The sequence below is a fragment of the Copadichromis virginalis genome, linkage group LG9 (genome assembly GCF_057382275.1).
Source record: "Copadichromis virginalis isolate Kocher_CV1m ecotype Utaka linkage group LG9, C_Virginalis_male_GT1.1, whole genome shotgun sequence".
NCBI classification, from domain to species: Eukaryota; Metazoa; Chordata; class Actinopteri; order Cichliformes; family Cichlidae; genus Copadichromis; species Copadichromis virginalis.
In genome coordinates, this window is record NC_140626.1 from 24,710,105 (window position 1) to 24,729,363 (window position 19,259).

At 39.6% G+C, this 19,259-nt stretch overlaps 1 protein-coding gene across 2 annotated transcripts; it reads right to left on the reverse strand.

The window, feature by feature from the left end:
- Positions 1-6,179: 6,179 nt before the first annotated feature.
- On the reverse strand, positions 6,180-18,495 carry LOC146701931 (cystatin-B-like). Of its 2 annotated transcripts, none has more exons than XM_085468357.1 (3): positions 17,163-18,495; positions 16,983-17,084; positions 6,180-6,308 (listed from the first exon to the last, which is right to left on the reverse strand). In XM_085468357.1, exons 1-3 carry the CDS (start codon positions 17,301-17,303, stop codon positions 6,180-6,182), a joined length of 372 nt encoding a protein of 123 aa, XP_085324483.1. In that variant the 5' UTR covers positions 17,304-18,495. The 2 variants fall into 2 exon arrangements, with proteins under 2 accessions (XP_085324483.1, XP_085324482.1); XM_085468356.1 differs by lacking the exon at positions 6,180-6,308 and adding an exon at positions 15,745-16,188 and having other exon boundaries at positions 17,163-18,299.
- Positions 18,496-19,259: the final 764 nt, after the last annotated feature.

Sequence of the window (19,259 nt, forward strand, 5' to 3'; positions counted from 1 at the left end):
TTGAAGATTTGACTTTCTTATTGAAAGAGACGAAAACAAATCTATGTGTCTCACTGAGAATAAAACTGAAAGCTTAAAAGATCTGGAAGTCCAACTGTTGTTATACAAATGTGCAAACTTGTTTTAATAACATTAGAAAGAAAAATCAGGTGTTTAAAAAGGTAATAAATAAAATTGATTTTTATTTTACTTGAAAAAAATGATGTTGGTTAGCGCGGCTGTATTTTGAAAAATGCTGGGTCACCAGTAGGCTGAGATTTAATGTGATAAACTGAGGATAGGTAATATAATCTACACACTCACTATTATTGTTGTAATCCATACACCAGGTAATATTTTATCAAACATCAATCATAATTGGTGATCGATGCAAGTTTTAAGCAATAATATTTATTTGCATTCACAACTAATTTACAAAATATAAAAAGAATCTTGTTTTTTTAAGAAAAAAAGACATTTCTAACTGACTTCAAACTTTTGAGCTGTAGAGGAGATTGATGAGCGCGCAATAAAGTGAACTTGTTAGGGAGAGTTTGCAATCAACTCAATTTTTGATGACAGACACAGCTAAAAAATGAGCGTCTTTTGGACACTGATGTGTGAACTGATCACATGGTTATAAACCAGGTGAAAATTGACTTCAAAATTTTGAGCTGTAGTGTAGATTGCAATGATAGCGTATAGTTATCTATTACAGAAGAATACATAAAATTATAAGGACAGAGAGACACTGTTAAAAAGTTATGAGCTGTCTTGATGCAGAGAAAGTGGAGTTTGTCATCCTTGAATGATGGGATTAAATGGATTGAATGATGCTCTGGCTCTGTGCTCAAGTTCAGACATAGGCTTTAAGCAACCATGAGCCACTGATACGCGTGATAGATTAATCAGCATGTATCAAGTGGGCTTGTTAAACAGCTCTGATAGGAGAAAGTCAATGAGCACGCAATAAAGTGGACTTGTTAGGGCCAGTTTACCATCAGCCTTGCTAAAGTTGAACTTCATTTGTATTTAAAGACAGACTTTAAAGAAAATAAAAAATTGGCTTTAATGTAATATCACATGAAGGTTATCAGTAATGTTTTCACAGCTTTAATCAAATCATTCATCATCCATAAGTTGTGATGGAAAAATGTCTGCAAGCGTGCAGGAGCCCACTTTTAGAGACAATCACTCCTGTGTTATAATCTTAATTGAAGTTCATCAGGTGACCAATAGATGATAAGAAATATACTCTTACTAATTATTAGAGTTGAAAAGTACTTTGCTAAGCAAAATTAAATGAATTTATGTTGGAACTTGAACTTTTAATATAAAAATTTCATTTGGTGATGTATTTAAGTTTCACACATTAGAAATCTGTGTTTATCATTTATTTTGGTTGTAATCTGAGTTTAGTGTTTATTTGTGAGCGTTGTTTTTATTTGCACGATTTTACTCTGTTTGTATCACATGTTTTTAGTCTTTTATTTTTACATTGTTTTAATCCACTGTGGATTGGCTGGGCATGGGACAAATGAGCTGATAGTGATCACCTGCTGAGGCATGGGTGTGTCCAGTGGTGTCCTTTCAGCTGTTTAAAGGCCTTATTAAAAGGAAGCAAGCTGAGCACTGGAAGGAGAGAGGCCCTAGATTGGAAGAGGAACGCATGAAGGCCAGGTGGAAAAGAGGGAGCCGCTGTGTGATCGTGGGGGTGCGACGCCTCATCTGGAGACCCGTCAGCGTGATGTGGTCACCCAGTCCCGACAGCAGGAACGGCAGCAGTAGGAGACAACGTGTGTGATTGACATCAGGGCAGATGTATACCACTGCCTGCATTTGTGAGTAGCGTCTCACTGTTGTTCACTGGGTGCAGCCGTGTTGGGAGAGGGTCGCCATGGCTTTAAGCCAGGGCAGCTTCTGGGATGATGGTTCTGGCTCCTATTTGTTTTAACTTGCAGGTGATGGCGTGAGGGGAGCCGCGGTGGTATCGAGCGATGGACTCCAATGCAGAATGCGAACTGGGCTGGGATGTGATGGGTCCAGTGGACGGACGAGACTGGGACAGGAGGCTCCTCGTCTGCCTGGCATGAGGCTGGCGTGGAGCCCGCTCAGCAAGAGGAATTTCTGTCCAGCTCAAGAACACACAAGGAATATTCATCCTGGGTTGTGGGACTGGGTAGGATTTTGTGCATGAAGAGAATTGTATTTTTACCAGTTTTAGAATAATCTTTTCTAGTCTCGGTGGGAATTTTAGCATATTGAGAAAAATGTTGTTGTGAATTGGCTTGATTTAAATCAAATTGAACTGCATTCAATTAAAGCCAAATATAACTTGTAATCAAATCTATTCAAATGTAAAGTCATCTCACTCAATTTGGACAACTAGCACTAAAAGATACACTGACATCCTCTGTTTCCCAATCAGCAGATCAGAGGTTGCTGTTTTATTTGTCACTCCATACTTGAATGGTTTTATCCTGTTTATAAATAAACACTTAAAAATGACATTACTTCATTGTATGATTAATTCTTTGTCTGTGTTAGTCCTTTAAATGTTCCTCCATAATTATTCTAGAGTCTTTACAGTGTTCAGCGACTGCTGTGAATCCACCTGTTCACAGGAGATCACAGGAAGATGACACCAAACATCAGAAGATGTTATCGTGCGCCACAGTAAAAGGGTGGTTTCTTGGGATTAAAAGCACATAATAAACTACAGCAGAAGCTCACACAAAGCAGGAAATAAGCAGGCAGCACTTCATCTGCTAATGCACGTTTTGCACTTTTATTGTTGTCTCATTCACTAACAGCTCAATGGTGCAAGATTACCATACAGAGAATTAGGATATCTGCATGACACATCTATGCTATACAGCGAATGGATTATAATTATTACAAATGCAGTAAACATATTTACATTTTAGTTCAAGCTCCATACAACATAGATATTTACAAAGTATGAAAATGAAACCGGTCTGACAAGTGATGTACAGCGTTAATGACGGGTTTTTTCTCCTTTTCTTTTGGTGAACAGATCTGAAAGGGGGCGGGGTTAACTGATATTAATTGTCAGAGGGGGAAAATATCATGGCTAGTTTTGTTTGAAAGGCATCAGCGGAAAAACAAACACACAGAAAAAAGTGATGAGGTGAAGAAAGACACATTAAGTGTGCTGTCGTTTTAAATGTCACAAGCTACTTTGTATAGTCCTATATCCCTGATATTAGAAAAAATTAAAATGAGTTAAAATACACCTTTATTTTGATAGAGTTCAGATGGATGCCTAGCATGACTAATGAGTAGATAACCCCCCCCCCCAAAAAAAACCAAAAAAAAAACAGACTTCTAATTCACTCGAACCGCTTTTTAATAAAGAGGAAGCACTAATGTAACTCACCTCCTCAGTCGAGGTGCAGGGGGTTACATTTTAGGTCTCCTTCCCCCCCCCCCCCCTCTCTCTCTCTTACATTCAAACCCTCTCTTAGTTCACACTAGAACAGGCCGCCACACCATCATTTGGTTTAATATGAGTGGAACAACTAAACCGCACAGACTTTATTTGACCAGTTAGTTGAACCTTTTATTAAATAAAAACACCTCTGCAAATGAAGTGGAAACGTTTGCTCTGGCGGCGCTTCGCATCAACGTGTATATGAGGCACTTTTGAGACTTGATCTGTGCATAGGTGCATCTTTGATGTGCAGCTCAGAGATCCACAATCCAGCACGTTTCTGTTTCTCTGACCGTCAGGCTGGCTGACCTGAGGTCACGTCAGAACTTTGTTTTTTATCTATATGTAACAGACAGTCGGTTCCTCTCCTTCCACGCATTTCATACGACACAGCAGGCAGACTGCTGGTTGGTTGACCAGAGTATTTTAATGTCTGTCATTAACACATCCCCAAACAAAACGTGAAAAATAAAATGACAGTGCCATCTAGTGACATTTTAAGAATACTGACAGTTAAATGTTATCAGGTTTTAAATGGAACATGAAAAGACCGACATACATTAAAACACACGTGGAAAAATGATAATTGAGTAGATTTGTTTGATGGTTGTGAGAGTAAAAACATCTGAAGGTTCAGTTACTTTGTCTCTGTACTTTGATAACACTTCAGTGCTACCAAAGTGAACTTTCTGTTCACAGACACAAATTACACCTTTCTTGGCGCTGTCGGTCTTGCGTGCTGCACGATAACATTCAATATTTAGTATTTACTGTTATTTACACTAAGCTAGATTATTGCGACGGTGTTGTGTTTATTCTGTTGCTCTCTTTTTTCTTTTCTCAACAGGTGATCCATGTGATTTTTTTAAGTGCCCTTTCTCACTGTCCCTCTTTCCCTCGCTCTCTTTCTTTATTTCTCCCTTTCCTATCCTGAAGTCATGCCTGTCCCATCTGTAACAACTGAAAATAAAATAAAATAAATAAATAAATAGTAATAACGAAGGTCAATCAAATAGACCAATATGGCAAGGCCGTGATGATCCACTTGGTAACATAAATCTGTTGGGCATCTGTCTTGGCCTTCAGACAATAATTCTGATGGCTAAAGAACCAAAACGGGACAGGCAAAAAGGAAAGGAAAGGAAAGGAAAGGAAAGGAAAGGAAAGGAAAGGAAAGGAAAGGAAAGGAAAGGAAAAAAGAAAAAGGTTGGATGGGATCTTTGTCATGATGGTCTTCCACACCAGTAACTACGGCTTCTCCTCCATAACATGGAAGCTTCTTACAGACCCTCAGATGAAGGTAGCTGCATCCTCCCACATGAGTCAAATCAGAGGAAACTTGTACTTGCTGAACACTGAAGATCTTCAGTAAGGTGTTCAACAGTGGATCTCACAAGTAACTCAGTCCATAAACACTTTCTTTATTTTCTTTAAGTAATAATCAGTAACATGTACTTTATGACATAAAGTATGACATAGACTCTTTGCAGGACCAGTAGAGTCACCCACATGAAAATAAGAATTAAATAAATTATTAATTAATAAATTACTTAATCCTCCATAGCCATTGATTTATTAAGTACGACGCCTCACTCAGTAAATTGAAAAAGAAAACAAACAACAAAAATCAAATTGCACATGATTAACAAAGAGAAGTGTCAGTCACAAGATCAAACAAACACTGACTAATGGTAAAGTCTGCTAATAAAATACTGCTGACAACCTATTGACCACCTTTCATGTGTACTTTTAGCCACTGAAAGCCTGCAGAGCTCCACTGGATGGACAGCACCATTCTTACAATAAATATTCCCTTTGTGCCCTGTGGATGGAGGCAGTGCTGCACTGGACAACTCCCTTCAGGGCAGAAATGTTTCAGCACAGGAGAAAAAATAATACATTTTGATTGTTTTGAGATGAGGAATGAAATTCTGTCATCTCTTAAAAATCGAAAAAGTTGAATTCAATCAATAAGGGACTCTCGACTCAGGTCAGACTGAACTGTGCTTTATTTTAGGTCACTTTCAGAAAAGGATACCATGCTAAATGAAATATAACTCTCCAAATGATGCTACAATAAACTCTCCAACATTAAAGAACATGGGATGTGGGGGGAAAGTACTTACAGTTCAGTCTCACATGGTTATTGCTACAAGAATGTAAAATATGTTTGATAAGCAATCAAACCTGAACCAAATCAATATGACAGGTCTGCAAATATTTTAGCTGAAGGGGGGGGAAAGTGCATGATTGGAGAAACTTTAATTTTTGTAAAACACTCCAGAAACATGTCTTAAAAAAACATGAAAGGAGTATTCAAACCATATAAACCTGAATATAAAGAATGTAAATATTATTTTGTGAGTTTGAAAAGACATAACATTGTGTGCTAAAATCCATGAATCAATTCAGAGCCTGGAGACATGCTTGCAGCTGAGTTTTACTGCAAACATTGTCCATATCAGGAAAGAGATATGCGTTTGGCTTCATTGTGACAAATGAAGAAATAGAGTCTGCTCCTGAAACTGCAGGCATTTCACAGATCAGAAACAATAACAGAAAAATTATCGGCTTCATTTATTTACCCACCTCGTATTTAACTGATGTAATTTGCCTGCTATTATCTGCCGTATGTTATTATATGTAAGTAAGGAAAACTTTCCCCACATGAAGCAGCAGGTTATTAATGGATTACAATGAGAGCACAGGCTGTAGGCACTGATGCTTTGGCTGGTTCATCTTCCCATTAGAAGTACTCAATACTGTCACATTGACTGTTGGGGTGCTGCAGATCGGTCAGCTCGAGCTCTTCTACATCACATGGGAGTTTCTCGTAAACACGGAGGTGAACATATTCTTCATCTCCCACATAGACCTGCAAGGAAGTACATGGAAAGTTAAAGGAGATGCTTAATGTGCACATAGAAGTGCTGATCATTTTAACACAGCTGTGGTAATTAATGTAAGCCACACTAGCCAAACAACATGCTAACATGTGGAAAAGGAGAATCAATGTCTTCATATATAGAGAGTGCATGATGGCTAGGATACATAGGATACATCTCTTAAGTATCTCTTAAATATTCATACACAAATATTTAGGCCCTTCCCTTTTTCCTGCGTGCTCTCGAGTCTGCCAGGATGTGAAAATACAGGGTGTGAGCTGCAATGTTTGGAGAGGGTCACACATACAGCAGGCGGTGCTGGACCAAGGCCAGGAAGATCGTGAAGGACCTCAGCCATCCCAACAACAGACTGTTCTCTCTGCTGAGGTCAGGAAAGCGATTCCGCTCCCTGAAGACCAACACAGAGAGACTGAGGAGGAGCTTCTTCCCGCAGGCGATACGGTCTCTCAATCACACCACCACACAGTACTGACCCACACATATGGTTCTTACACACACTGGACTTTCTGGACATTGTTTTCACTTCATTACTTAAATCACGCTGCTGTTATTGTGTATATATTTATTTATATTTAGATTTCTTCATACATTCTTATATAGTTCTATATTGTGTATTTTGTTGTACAGTTATTTTATTTTCAACTTTAATTTATATATTTTATCTTATTCTTCCCAGTTAAATTTACCCTTCATTCTAATTTGTGTTGTACAGTTATTTCATTTTCAACCTTAATTTATATTTTATTCCTTCTTAGTTAAATTTACCCTTTTTAATTTTTCATATTTATTTCCTATCTTATTCATAGCCTTTTCCTTTTTTGTTTTCTTTAGGTCACGAGCAGTTGTCCAAGCATTTCACTACATATCGTACTGTGTATGACTGTGTACGTGACAAATAAAATTTGAATTTGAATTTGAATTTGACATACTTTCAATGAAAATTTAGAGGGCCTCTGCCTGATTAGTACTCTTTTAAAGTTCAAATTTAGAGCTGTTAATGTTAGATGCAAAAATAAAAAAACTAAAAGGAGACTTGAGCAGCAAAATAAAACAGAGAGATGAAAAACTGGACACAAGCTAAAAAAAAAACCCAAACAGACAAAATGGGCAATGGCCACCTAAAGATGAGGACAGACATCAAAGAGACACAAATAACACAGAAAAGCAAAACCAGTGCACACATAGATCAAACAAGCTCACTCACATGACATCACTGCATTTTCTCGTAAAATTACTCTTTGTCTTGTAATTGCACATGATCTATGTTGTGTCCACTTGCTTGTGTTCTATCCAGCTAGGTCAGGTGTTGGGTTCCTTATTGAACAGGTACCACAATGGTTCTGGTGCATACAGGAATCAGGGCAACTCTAACATTAAACCCCTTCTGCTGTTACTGTGGATGTTGATGTTAAATCTCTGAGCTATCGTGCTTTTATAACTTAAGAAATATTTCCAAGTCACACTTTAGTGTGTCATGCTCAGAATTACTGTTATTCATGCCTTTATTTCATCATGTCTGAATTATTGTAATTCATTGCTCACTTTTCTTAAAAAAACAAAACATTGGGATGTCTGCAGGCTTCTGACTAAGTCTTCTAAGTACTCACAACACGCTGTTGCTAATTCAGTTGCTAATTCAACTGATTCCCCATTAACTTTAACCTAAGATTCTGATTTTGACTTTCAGAGCTCTGCATTGAAGAGCATCAATAAAGTTTTACATCCACACATTTCCCAAGGTCATGTGATCAGGTCATGCTGGCTGTGCAGCATACAAAGCTGAGAACTGAAGGAAACAGAGCTTTTGCAACAGTGGGCCCACAGACTGTAGATCTTTAGTTTTCAGTAGCACTTTTCTTTTTCACCACACTGTGGAACTCTCTCCCACTGAGCTTTAGATATGTGGACTCGATGGTCTGTTAAAAAGCAGCTAAAAACTCATATTTAAACCCTTTTTAAGGTAACTTTATACTTTGTAACTTTAATTACTGCATATATTTTGAGATTTTAAGGATTCTTCTTTTTGTTTTGCTTTTTTGTTTTTCTTAATGTCTTAGCTGCTTGATTGAGTGTTGATACACTATTTTCTCTGTGTTCTACAGATACTAGAAATTAAACAATCATCAATAATCATTTCGACAGTAAAACAAAATTATTATTCTTGAAAGTCATTTTAAATAACAAAATGAAACAGAAGGGAAACACAATGAAATGTTAGGGTGATCACTGAGCAGCCTTCTAACATTACCATGAGGTATAAATTAGTTACATTCAGTTAGCTCAAGCATTTATATAACATTAGCCACTGCATGTTAGCCTGATTTTCACAACGACAACAGATGTCTCAAACAAATAGACAGCATGCGTATATAAGAAGGATAAAATATTGGATTATATTTAACACTGAAGTCTTTAAACAGATCTACATGCTGGTCTATTAGATAAGTTGCTAAATATTTTAAGCATTTCTCCCTTTGTCTGAGTAACATAATTTGAATATCAACTCCAGTGAATCAGCTGACTTTTACTGTCTTTCTTATCAGTGAGGCAGGGTGCACGTGAAGCTTCTCCTCTGAAAGCTTGTGGCTCCCTCAGAGTCTCCATAAAACATTTAAAAGCACCACGATGTTCCAGGCAGGGCGAGTCCGAGTTCACTTTTCCCAGGCCGGGAAAAGTGAACATGGGGGAATATCTTTGACTTTCAAGGGTTGATTGATTGAATCTTTATTTTGAACATGTTGAAAAAGTACAACAACACAGAATTAAAAGAGACAAATGTTATGGGTTGTCCATAAATGCTAACCAGGCAGCACCCTCTCAACCTGAGCTGTGGCTGAAAAAGGCAGACAGGCCGGTTCATGTTTTTAATCCACAGAGAAACCTACCGCATACCTTGCGTATCAGCAGCTTCGTCCCATGATTTAACACTCGATAATGGAAGACAAATTAATATCAGAATTGACTGAGCCAGGCTATACAAAGTAGTTCAGGGTCAGCAGGAATCTAAAATGTTCTTTTTTAAAGGAGCCCAGCTGTGCTGCAACTCCCAGGCATTTACAATACTAACAAGCGCAGATGCATTGCGAGCACATGCCCTCCCTGAAATGTAACACATTTTTCTCTTTTGTACATGACTAGTGTCACCTGATCTGATCTTCTTCATTTTGTTGAACACCTTATGCTTTAGCCATGACTTATGGATTTCCTATGTCACTGTTAAAAGCATTTTCAGATGAGATGTGGTGTGTTACGTTTACAACAGTTTATATTTCTCGGCAGTTACTTCATTTTCCGTCTTCGCACGCATCTCAGCATGAAGGCTATGGTCCCATTCACTGAACAGAAACACTGCAGAACAAAATGAGCAAACGAGACAAATGAGTCCAAAGTTCTTTTGCTGTTGACTCAATTCAGATGTCTTGAATTCGATGAACACTGGAGCCGAATGCTTTTAACAAAAAAAAATACTGTTTTACTTAAGTTGTTTAAGTCACTCCCACTCTCATATAGAAAGACTAACAGTTTAAGGTTGTGAATAAGGGAAGTCAAAGAATTGACATGTGCACATGACCTGATTTGTGCACTTGTGTGTCTATATTACGTTTAGTCTCAGGGGAACAGATGTCTTCTGTATGACCTTATCTCTGCAGATGCATGACTTGAGCCACTTGCTGACATTATCACATTCACAGGGATACTCCCTCACTGCCTCATTTCTCTGAACACATCAATGATGTAATCAATCGCTTAGTGAAGAATTGTTGTCCTGCACGTTCACCTACGAATTTAATAGATCATCTCAATTTCTTCAAACTAAAGATTCGGTCTTTTGAATAAATTGTTAACACAATCAGATTCACTTTCATTCAGAAAGTAAATCTGATTGTGTTGTAGCTGTGCTTCCCTTAACAAGATTAAATATCAACCCATACTTGGAGCAAATATTCCAAATACAGTAAATTTAATTTGGCGAAGTAGGGCATACAGGGAGTGCAGAATTATTAGGCAAGTTGTATTTTTGAGGAATAATTTTATTATTGAACAACAACCATGTTCTCAATGAACCCAAAAAACTCATTAATATCAAAGCTGAATGTTTTTGGAAGTAGTTTTTAGTTTGTTTTTAGTTTTAGCTATTTTAGGGGGATATCTGTGTGTGCAGGTGACTATTACTGTGCATAATTATTAGGCAACTTAACAAAAACAAATATATACCCATTTCAATCATTTTTACCAGTGAAACCAATATAACATCTCCACATTCACAAATATACATTTCTGACATTCAAAAACAAAACAAAAACAAATCAGCGACCAATATAGCCACCTTTCTTTGCAAGGACACTCAAAAGCCTGCCATCCATGGATTCTGTCAGTGTTTTGATCTGTTCACCATCAACATTGCGTGCAGCAGCAACCACAGCCTCCCAGACACTGTTCAGAGAGGTGTACTGTTTTCCCTCCTTGTAAATCTCACATTTGATGATGGACCACAGGTTCTCAATGGGGTTCAGATCAGGTGAACAAGATGGCCATGTCATTAGTTTTTCTTCTTTTATACCCTTTCTTGCCAGCCACGCTGTGGAGTACTTGGACGCGTGTGATGGAGCATTGTCCTGCATGAAAATCATGTTTTTCTCGAAGGATGCAGACTTCTTCCTGTACCACTGCTTGAAGAAGGTGTCTTCCAGAAACTGGCAGTAGGACTGGGAGTTGAGCTTGACTCCATCCTCAACCCGAAAAGGCCCCAAAAGCTCATCTTTGATGATACCAGCCCAAACCAGTACTCCACCTCCACCTTGCTGGCGTCTGAGTCGGACTGGAGCTCTCTGCCCTTTACCAATCCAGCCACGGGCCCATCCATCTGGCCCATCAAGACTCACTCTCATTTCATCAGTCCATAAAACCTTAGAAAAACCAGTCTTGAGATATTTCTTGGCCCAGTCTTGACGTTTCAGCTTGTGTGTCTTGTTCAGTGGTGGTCGTCTTTCAGCCTTTCTTACCTTGGCCATGTCTCTGAGTATTGCACACCTTGTGCTTTTGGGCACTCCAGTGATGTTGCAGCTCTGAAATATGGCCAAACTGGTGGCAAGTGGCATCTTGGCAGCTGCACGCTTGACTTTTCTCAGTTCATGGGCAGTTATTTTGCGCCTTGGTTTTTCCACACGCTTCTTGCGACCCTGTTGACTCTTTTGAATGAAACGCTTGATTGTTCGATGATCACGCTTCAGAAGCTTTGCAATTTTGAGACTGCTGCATCCCTCTGCAAGATATCTCACTATTTTTGACTTTTCTGAGCCTGTCAAGTCCTTCTTTTGACCCATTTTGCCAAAGGAAAGGACGTTGCCTAATAATTATGCACACCTGATATAGGGTGTTGATGTCATTAGACCACACCCCTTCTCATTACAGAGATGCACATCACCTAATATGCTTAATTGGTAGTAGGCTTTCGAGCCTATACAGCTTGGAGTAAAACAACATGCATGAAGAGGATGATGTGGACAAAATACTCATTTGCCTAATAATTCTGCACTCCCTGTATGTTGGGGGGAGTGATTTAGACGTAAAGAAGGTAGTGTGATGATATATTATTATAAAGGAATTTGTGGGATACTGCATAGATGTGAGGAAAGGTTAAGGTACTATATGAAGGAAACTGTTTCCAGGGCCTAATCCGTGGATCGACTTCCTCCGAGGCGTGGACGTCTATAAGCAGAGAATGTACCTTCACCTATCAGCAGAGAATGTCCCTTAGTCTGTAACACAGTCAAATATATTCTCAAGCAACATTCAAGCATGCCATTCAGCGTGTTAGTACGAGCTCGGGAGCAGCTTGGGAGAACAAGAAAACAGAGACTGCTTCAGGTTGTCTTCCCAAATTGACTCAACTTTATTCACAAGTACAACAGTTTATATAGAGGGTAAAATTCATGAGACAGCAGATTATCAGTTTAAACCAGTACAGACCAAGATAAGGGAGCGTCTTCCTGCCCTTGGGTGAAGAAGCATCCTTTGTGTAGTTTATCAGTTCAGCTACAATTGTGATTATCTCAGCGACATATTTTCAAGGCACAAAATAAAGAGTTCTTTCATTAGTGAATTCTGAAACAAACCATCTGGCCTTCAACAGGCGTCTCCTAAGAGATTTAGAAACGAATGTAGCTGAGGGAGTGATCTCTGTGGTATTTCAACCTTGTACCAGCCTGTGATTCTCACACATCAATTCTTGGGTCAAAGAGAAAAACACTGAAACAAAGGGGCCTTATTGAATGACAGAGTTTTCCTGCATAATGTCACTATAAAACAATATCCAGTAAATGCTCCCATGGTACTAAAATACCTAACACTATATGTGCCTGCAAAAGAGGAAAACTATTGAACTGGATAATATTATTGTCATTGTCTGGTTTCCAACTTCATATAACAAGAATTTGAGAGGCTGGGGCAGGAAAAATCTCATGGAGTGTTGCGGCTATAGGATTGAGCGCACACACACACACACACACACACACACAGGTTAATATACTGTATGACATTTAAGTGACAAACTGCTGTAGCCAAAGCCAAATTCTTCAGAGCTTTTTCCCCATTGCTCCCCTCTGCTGGGCTGAATGTTTTCAAACACAGTGGGTTTATTGGAGTGGACGGGCACGGGGTGGAAAAAGTTCTCTAACGAGCTCTCAGTCTCAGACATGGATAACAAGAATGAAAAGCAGGGAGAGAGAAAGAATGACCACTGTCTGGTTACAGAAAATGTTCAAACCAGCCCAGTTTGACTCAGAGATGAATCAGGCATTGACTGAATTGTGTGTGAGGGGAAAGTGTTCCTGTTCACAGCTCGGGCTTTTTAATATGAAGCCAATTACACCCATGCTGGTCAACGCTTGGTTACCTGTCATGTAGAAGTACAGTACTGTGCAAAAGTCTCAGACTATCCTCATTTCTTTATATTTTGCTTCCAGACTTACTTCAAGTCTTCCTTCTTTTAAAGTTTTTCTTTGAACTCTGGCTGTTTTTTCAACAAATTTTCAGACCAGTCCTTGTGCCTGAGCAGTTTCAGAGGAATGGTTTTGTTTGTTAGGGCAATTAACGCTGACATGTTAATCATTCGAGCATAAAAAAACCCCACCTAACCCAAGAGAGGAACTAGTTAATTTATCTGTAGGTACTTTGTTACTTGCAGCCTGTTCCAGAAATAAAATAAAATAAATTGTTCCCATTTCTTTTGTTAAATGTATGAAAAATGACAAGAAAAGCACCGTTTGACAAATATAAAATAGTATTTTTGCACCAGAAGGTGATTTCTAATGAGCTGTTAGCCAAGATGCTGGTATAACTTGGTATGATCTGCAGTTATTAAAAAGATTAGGAAACTGAACAACAAGTGAAGGACAGAAATAAAGTGGCAGACCTAAAGAACACAAACAACACAACAAAACAAAAAAGAACAGCCTACAACAGATTAACTGTATCTGAAAGTCATGTTCTTCAGAAAAGAAAAAAAATATCCAGAAAAAACCCTGACACAGTCGGTCCAACTACTCTATCATTTTTAAGCAAGGCTGAGATTTGTCAAGTTACACAAGAACTGCACTGAATATCAGTGGCCACAGCTCTTATGGAGAGATGAATCCAAATTTGAAGTTTTTGGTTCAAATAATTCTCTTAACTGTTTACTGAAACATATTCCAACTAGAAAGTGCATTTTCTGAAGAAACTGCAGTGTGAATGCTGAAATCTGAATGTATGCACTGAAATGAAATAATTAATGAATATTAAGCTAAAAATGTTGAATGAGTTGGAAAATACAGACTTTTTAACCTGAAAACCAAAGTGCAGAACTTTTGAAAGCTGATGTTCACACAGAAGAAGTTGGAAAATAGCTGAAAACGTTTAAAATGTAAATTAGAAAAATGAATATTAAAAGTTCATATTCTTTAAATCACTGAATGATTATGTCATGGTCCTGAGTCTGCCGACTCAGTGTTTTGTGTTTCTTTATGCTTTTGTTTATTCTGATTATGTATTCCGTTATGATTTGCCATTTATTAGGTTTCTGTTCTGTGCCTGCCCTGGTCCCACTTCCGTGTTCCCTCTGTCTGTCTATGGCGTCACACTGTCTGCTTCTGAATCTGTCTGTTTAGTTTAGTGTCTTGTCTGGTTCCCCGTGTCTGAGTTTCCTGTTTTATTCTGAAGGTCCCCGACTCATGTGAGTGTGTTCAATTTACGTTTCCCCTGTCCCGTCAGCTCTGATTTCTCCCAGGTGTGTTGCCCTCCTGTCTCTCATCCCCTGATTACTGGTGTGTGTATTTAAGCCCTGTGTGTTCTCCTGCCTGTTGGTCTGTGTTCCACGGTGTCCTGTTCCTCGTCTGCTTCTGCTGGAGCTGCACACCTGCCTCTTCTCCCCCCCCCCCCCCCCCTTGCTACTTCAATCATGAAACGGATCAATGATCAGCTGATCGGCATTTATCTCTTGTTTGTTTATCGTTCACTTTGCCAGGATCCTTTTTCTACGTATCTGACAGCTGGTAACTGTGCAGGGGCGGTCTAGCAAAGTTTGGCCAGGGGGGCCAGGTAGGGCATTAACAGGGAGAGGGGGGCACAAAGAAATACTTTTCTTCCTTATTCACATTTAAAATATCTAGCTTTTAAAAAATAATTATCAATCTTACAAACGATTGATGGATACATATATACCATCAAAACCGTGTACATCACTGTCACAACAGTTTTTCATTCAAAGGCTTTATGATTTTTCCTATAATGGTGGGCCGGTCTCTAGTCAAAATGCCCAGGCTGATTTTTTTGTCCCAAACCAGCCCTGTATGCAGCTCATCTGCAGTCTGGTGTTGCAGTCTCATGAAAGAATAAAGTTACGTTGAACCCAAGCACACCATTGTTTTCCTTGTGACATTACCAATAAGTTTGATGTGTCACATGGCCCTCTTCTTATTGATGAAACAAAAGTTGTATCCAAGATGGCCGACTTCTAAATGGCCACTATGGTCACCACCCATCTTTAGGAATTTGCCCCATCACATATACTAATGTGCCACAAACAGGACTTTAATATCACCAACCATTCCCATTTTATTACGGTGTATCCATATAAATGGGCCACCCTGTACATAGCACAACTTTTAATTCAAATCTGGTCACAAATACCTTAGCAAATGAAATACTGTTTTGTTTGTTTGTTTTTTTAAATTACACCCTTTGAAATGATATTAAAAGAACTCAAAATCAGGTTATCAGACCTTCATGATTAATTCTGTTACATCGTCCAAAACTGACCAAGTTTATACAGCTATGCGACATAAATTACACTTTAAATACACTGTTCACATATGCGTCCCACATACACAGTCACACTCTTTGATAAGTAAGCAGACTTGAACCACATTAATATACAAAGTCTGCAAATTGCAGAGTTTTTAATTTTTGTAAAACATTCCAGAAATAAGTCTTCCAAAAAAAAACAAAAAACAAAAAACAGACAAACATGAAAGGACTATTTTTCTGCTGTGTTTGAATAATCGGCTATATTCTTTTCCACCCACCTCGTATTTAACTGATTCCCTTTGCCTTCCATTATCTGTAGTTGGTTATTATATGTAAACAAGGAAAGCTTTCCCCTCATGAAGAGGCAAGTTATTAATGGATTACATTGAGAGGACAGGCTGTAGGCACTGATGCTTTCACTGGTTCATTGTCCCATTAGAAGTACTCAATACTGTCATTCTGAGTCTTGGGGTGCTGCAGATCAGTCAGCTCAAGCGTTCCTCCATAAGCCGGGAGTTTCTCATAAACACGGAGGTGAACATATTCGTTTCCTCCCACATAGACCTGCAAGGAAAGTTAAAGGAGATGCTTGATGTGCACATAGAAGTAATCCTGATCATTTTATTTTATCAATGTAAGCCACAGCTGTGGGCCAAACAACATGCATGGAAAAGGAGAATCCACATCTTCATATATAGAGTGCCTGATTGTTGTAGTGTTCACAAACAGAACATTTGTTGAGCTCTGTTCATGGCTGACAGAGTTTATGAAGTAAATATGTGCTTATGCTTCTTTATTTAAGCCCTAGTGCACAGGTGTTGAACTCCAGGCCTCGAGGGTCTAAATTACCTCCTCAACATGTCCTGAAGTTCTCCAGAAGCCTGGTAATGAACTAATCATTTGATTCAGGTATGTTGAAACAGGGTGATATCTAAAACCTGCAGGACACCAGCCCTCGAGGCCTGCAGTTCGACACCCCCGCCCCTAGTGTGCGTTGTGTGTGACAAGCGATCATTCACAAGAACTGGAAAAACCGGAAATGCTCGTCCTGTGCCACACCAGGAGTGTGAGGTGCACTTTGTGTGGAATTTGTGAAATTTGTGTGGAAACAATGATTGAAAGCCTCAGCTATGAAGCTAGAAAATCAATAACAGTTAAAGGTTTGCACACACCTTCTTTTAAAATCACTACATATGTGAAGAGATAGTAACTGAAAACCCCCCACTGATCATTGCTTTAGTTTTCACCTGACAGATCACATTATCAATCAATGCTCTTTTTAATTATATTTTATTGCATGCAAGACCTCAGAGCTTTGCAGTGTTGCCACTGCTCACTGCTTGCATTACAAACATTACCTTAATGAAGTAGTTGGTCCCAGCTACGACCTGTGTTTTGTAGTTCTCTGCAGTGAAAACCTCGAAGTTTCTCCCGGTTTTCTGCTCTGCGAGAGGCTTCATCTGAATAACAATGACAGCAAAATCAATATGAATGACAGGCCCTGTGTGTGAGTGTAAAAATCTCCCGTTTCTACTCACTGCATCACAGATCTTCTGAACTGCTTCATCAGCCTGCTCCACCTCGGTCAGCCCTCCGCACATTTCCACTTCGACAACATTTTGTTGGTAAAAAATGACCAAAAAGCTAATAAACACACGCCAATTCACAAGACTCTGCATTGTGGACCAGCGCAGAGGAAGATGGGTGTTTGTTGGTACAGTATTTGTAAACGATCATGTAAAAAACCAAATAACACAACAGCCAGTCATATGACTTCGCATTTTGAACCGTACCATCAGCTCAAGAACAAGGGGGTGGTAAAAATCAAAAACAAAACAAGCACACTTAGACTAGCACAAGAAAATAATAACTTTTGCCCACATTTTTACCGCATGTGTGGGTTTGTCGGGGCGTATGACAAAATACTCTTGAGTCTGCCGGGAAGTGAAAATACAGGGTGTGAGCTGTGATTGAAATATTGGAAAGGATCACACATGAATCACAGCCTGAGTACTGCTTTTAGCTCTTCCTTTCCGGTTATCCTACTTCTGATACCTGAACCTCAGCCTTTCCAAATCTCCAAAAATTTTATTTATTTAATACAATTATACCAACTGAGCTTAAGGAGATAGAAACAAAGTATTGATTCTAATGAGCTAGTATCGATCAGATACCAATACTAGAGTTGGTATTGATCCAACTACCTCTAGTGCACAGGTGTCAAACTCCAGGCCTCAAGGGCCGGTGTCCTGCAGGTTTTTGATGTGTCCTTGATCCATCACAGCTGATTTAAATGGCTGAATTACCTCCTCAACATGTCTTGACGTTCTCCAGAAGCCTGGTAATGAACTATTCATTTGTTTCAGGTGTGTTGATCCAGGATGATATTTAAATCTTGCAGGACACCAGGGGTCCGTTCTTCGTACGTCGCTTACTACATCCAAGATCAAATGACACATCCATATGTACATCCAAGACCAAATCATCGCGCTAACTCTGAGCTCGCTATTCCGGTTCCCCGAACACACCTGCTGTTGAGGATTAGTACAGCTGGATGAAGTAATGTGAGATCACTGGGTGTCGTAAAAGGGGCTACGCATCGATAGTAGAAACATTGATCGGCAACCCTCTGATTGGTCGGCGAAAATGTCAAATAGCGCGCTCAGTATTTTTCGGCAGCAGAGCAAGAACTCTTGAGTGAGGGATTTCAGGAGTTTCAGAGTTTAATTAAAACGCAAGGGAACACTGCAAAGGCTGCAAAAGCAAGGAGAGAGGGCTGGCAGAAAGTTGCTGACAAATTAAACTCGTAAGTAATTTAATAATAACAATAATAATGGAGTGGATTGATATAGCGCTTTTCAAGGCACCCAAAGCGCATGACAATGCCACTATTCAGTCACTCTCACATTCACACACTGGTGGAGGCAAGCTGCGGTTGTAGCCACAGCTGCCCTGGGGCAGACTGACAGAAGCCAGGCTGCCATATCGCGCCATCGGCCCCTCTGGCCAACACCAGTAGGCGGTAGGGTAGATTTATTATATTACACTATATTATCCAATAAAATATATATATATATATATATATATATATATATATATATATATATATATATATATATATATATATATATATATGAGTCTGCCTACAGGAGGGAGGTTGAACGTCTGGTGTCTTGGTGCAGCCACAACAACCTGGTGCTGAATGCCCAGAAGCACACAGTCCCACTCCCCCCCCCCCCCCCCCCCCCCCCCCATCATCCTGACTGACACCCCCATCACTCATTCCGCTTCCTGGGTACCACCATCACTCAGGACCTGAAGTGGGAGCCCACCATCACCTCCGTCATCAAGAAAGCCCAGCAGAGGATGTACTTCCTGAGGCAGCTGAAGAAATTCAACCTGCCAACACGGACGATGATGCAATTCTACACCGCAATCATCGAGTCCATCCTCACCTCCTCCATCACCGTGTGGTACGCTGGAGCCACTATCAGGGACAAACAGAGACTGCAGCGTGTTGTGCGCTCTGCTGAGAAGGTGATTGGCTGTAGACTCCCATCTCTGCAGGACCTATACACCTCCAGGACACTGCGGCGTGCAGCTCGGATCTCAGCTGACCCTTCTCACCCTGGACA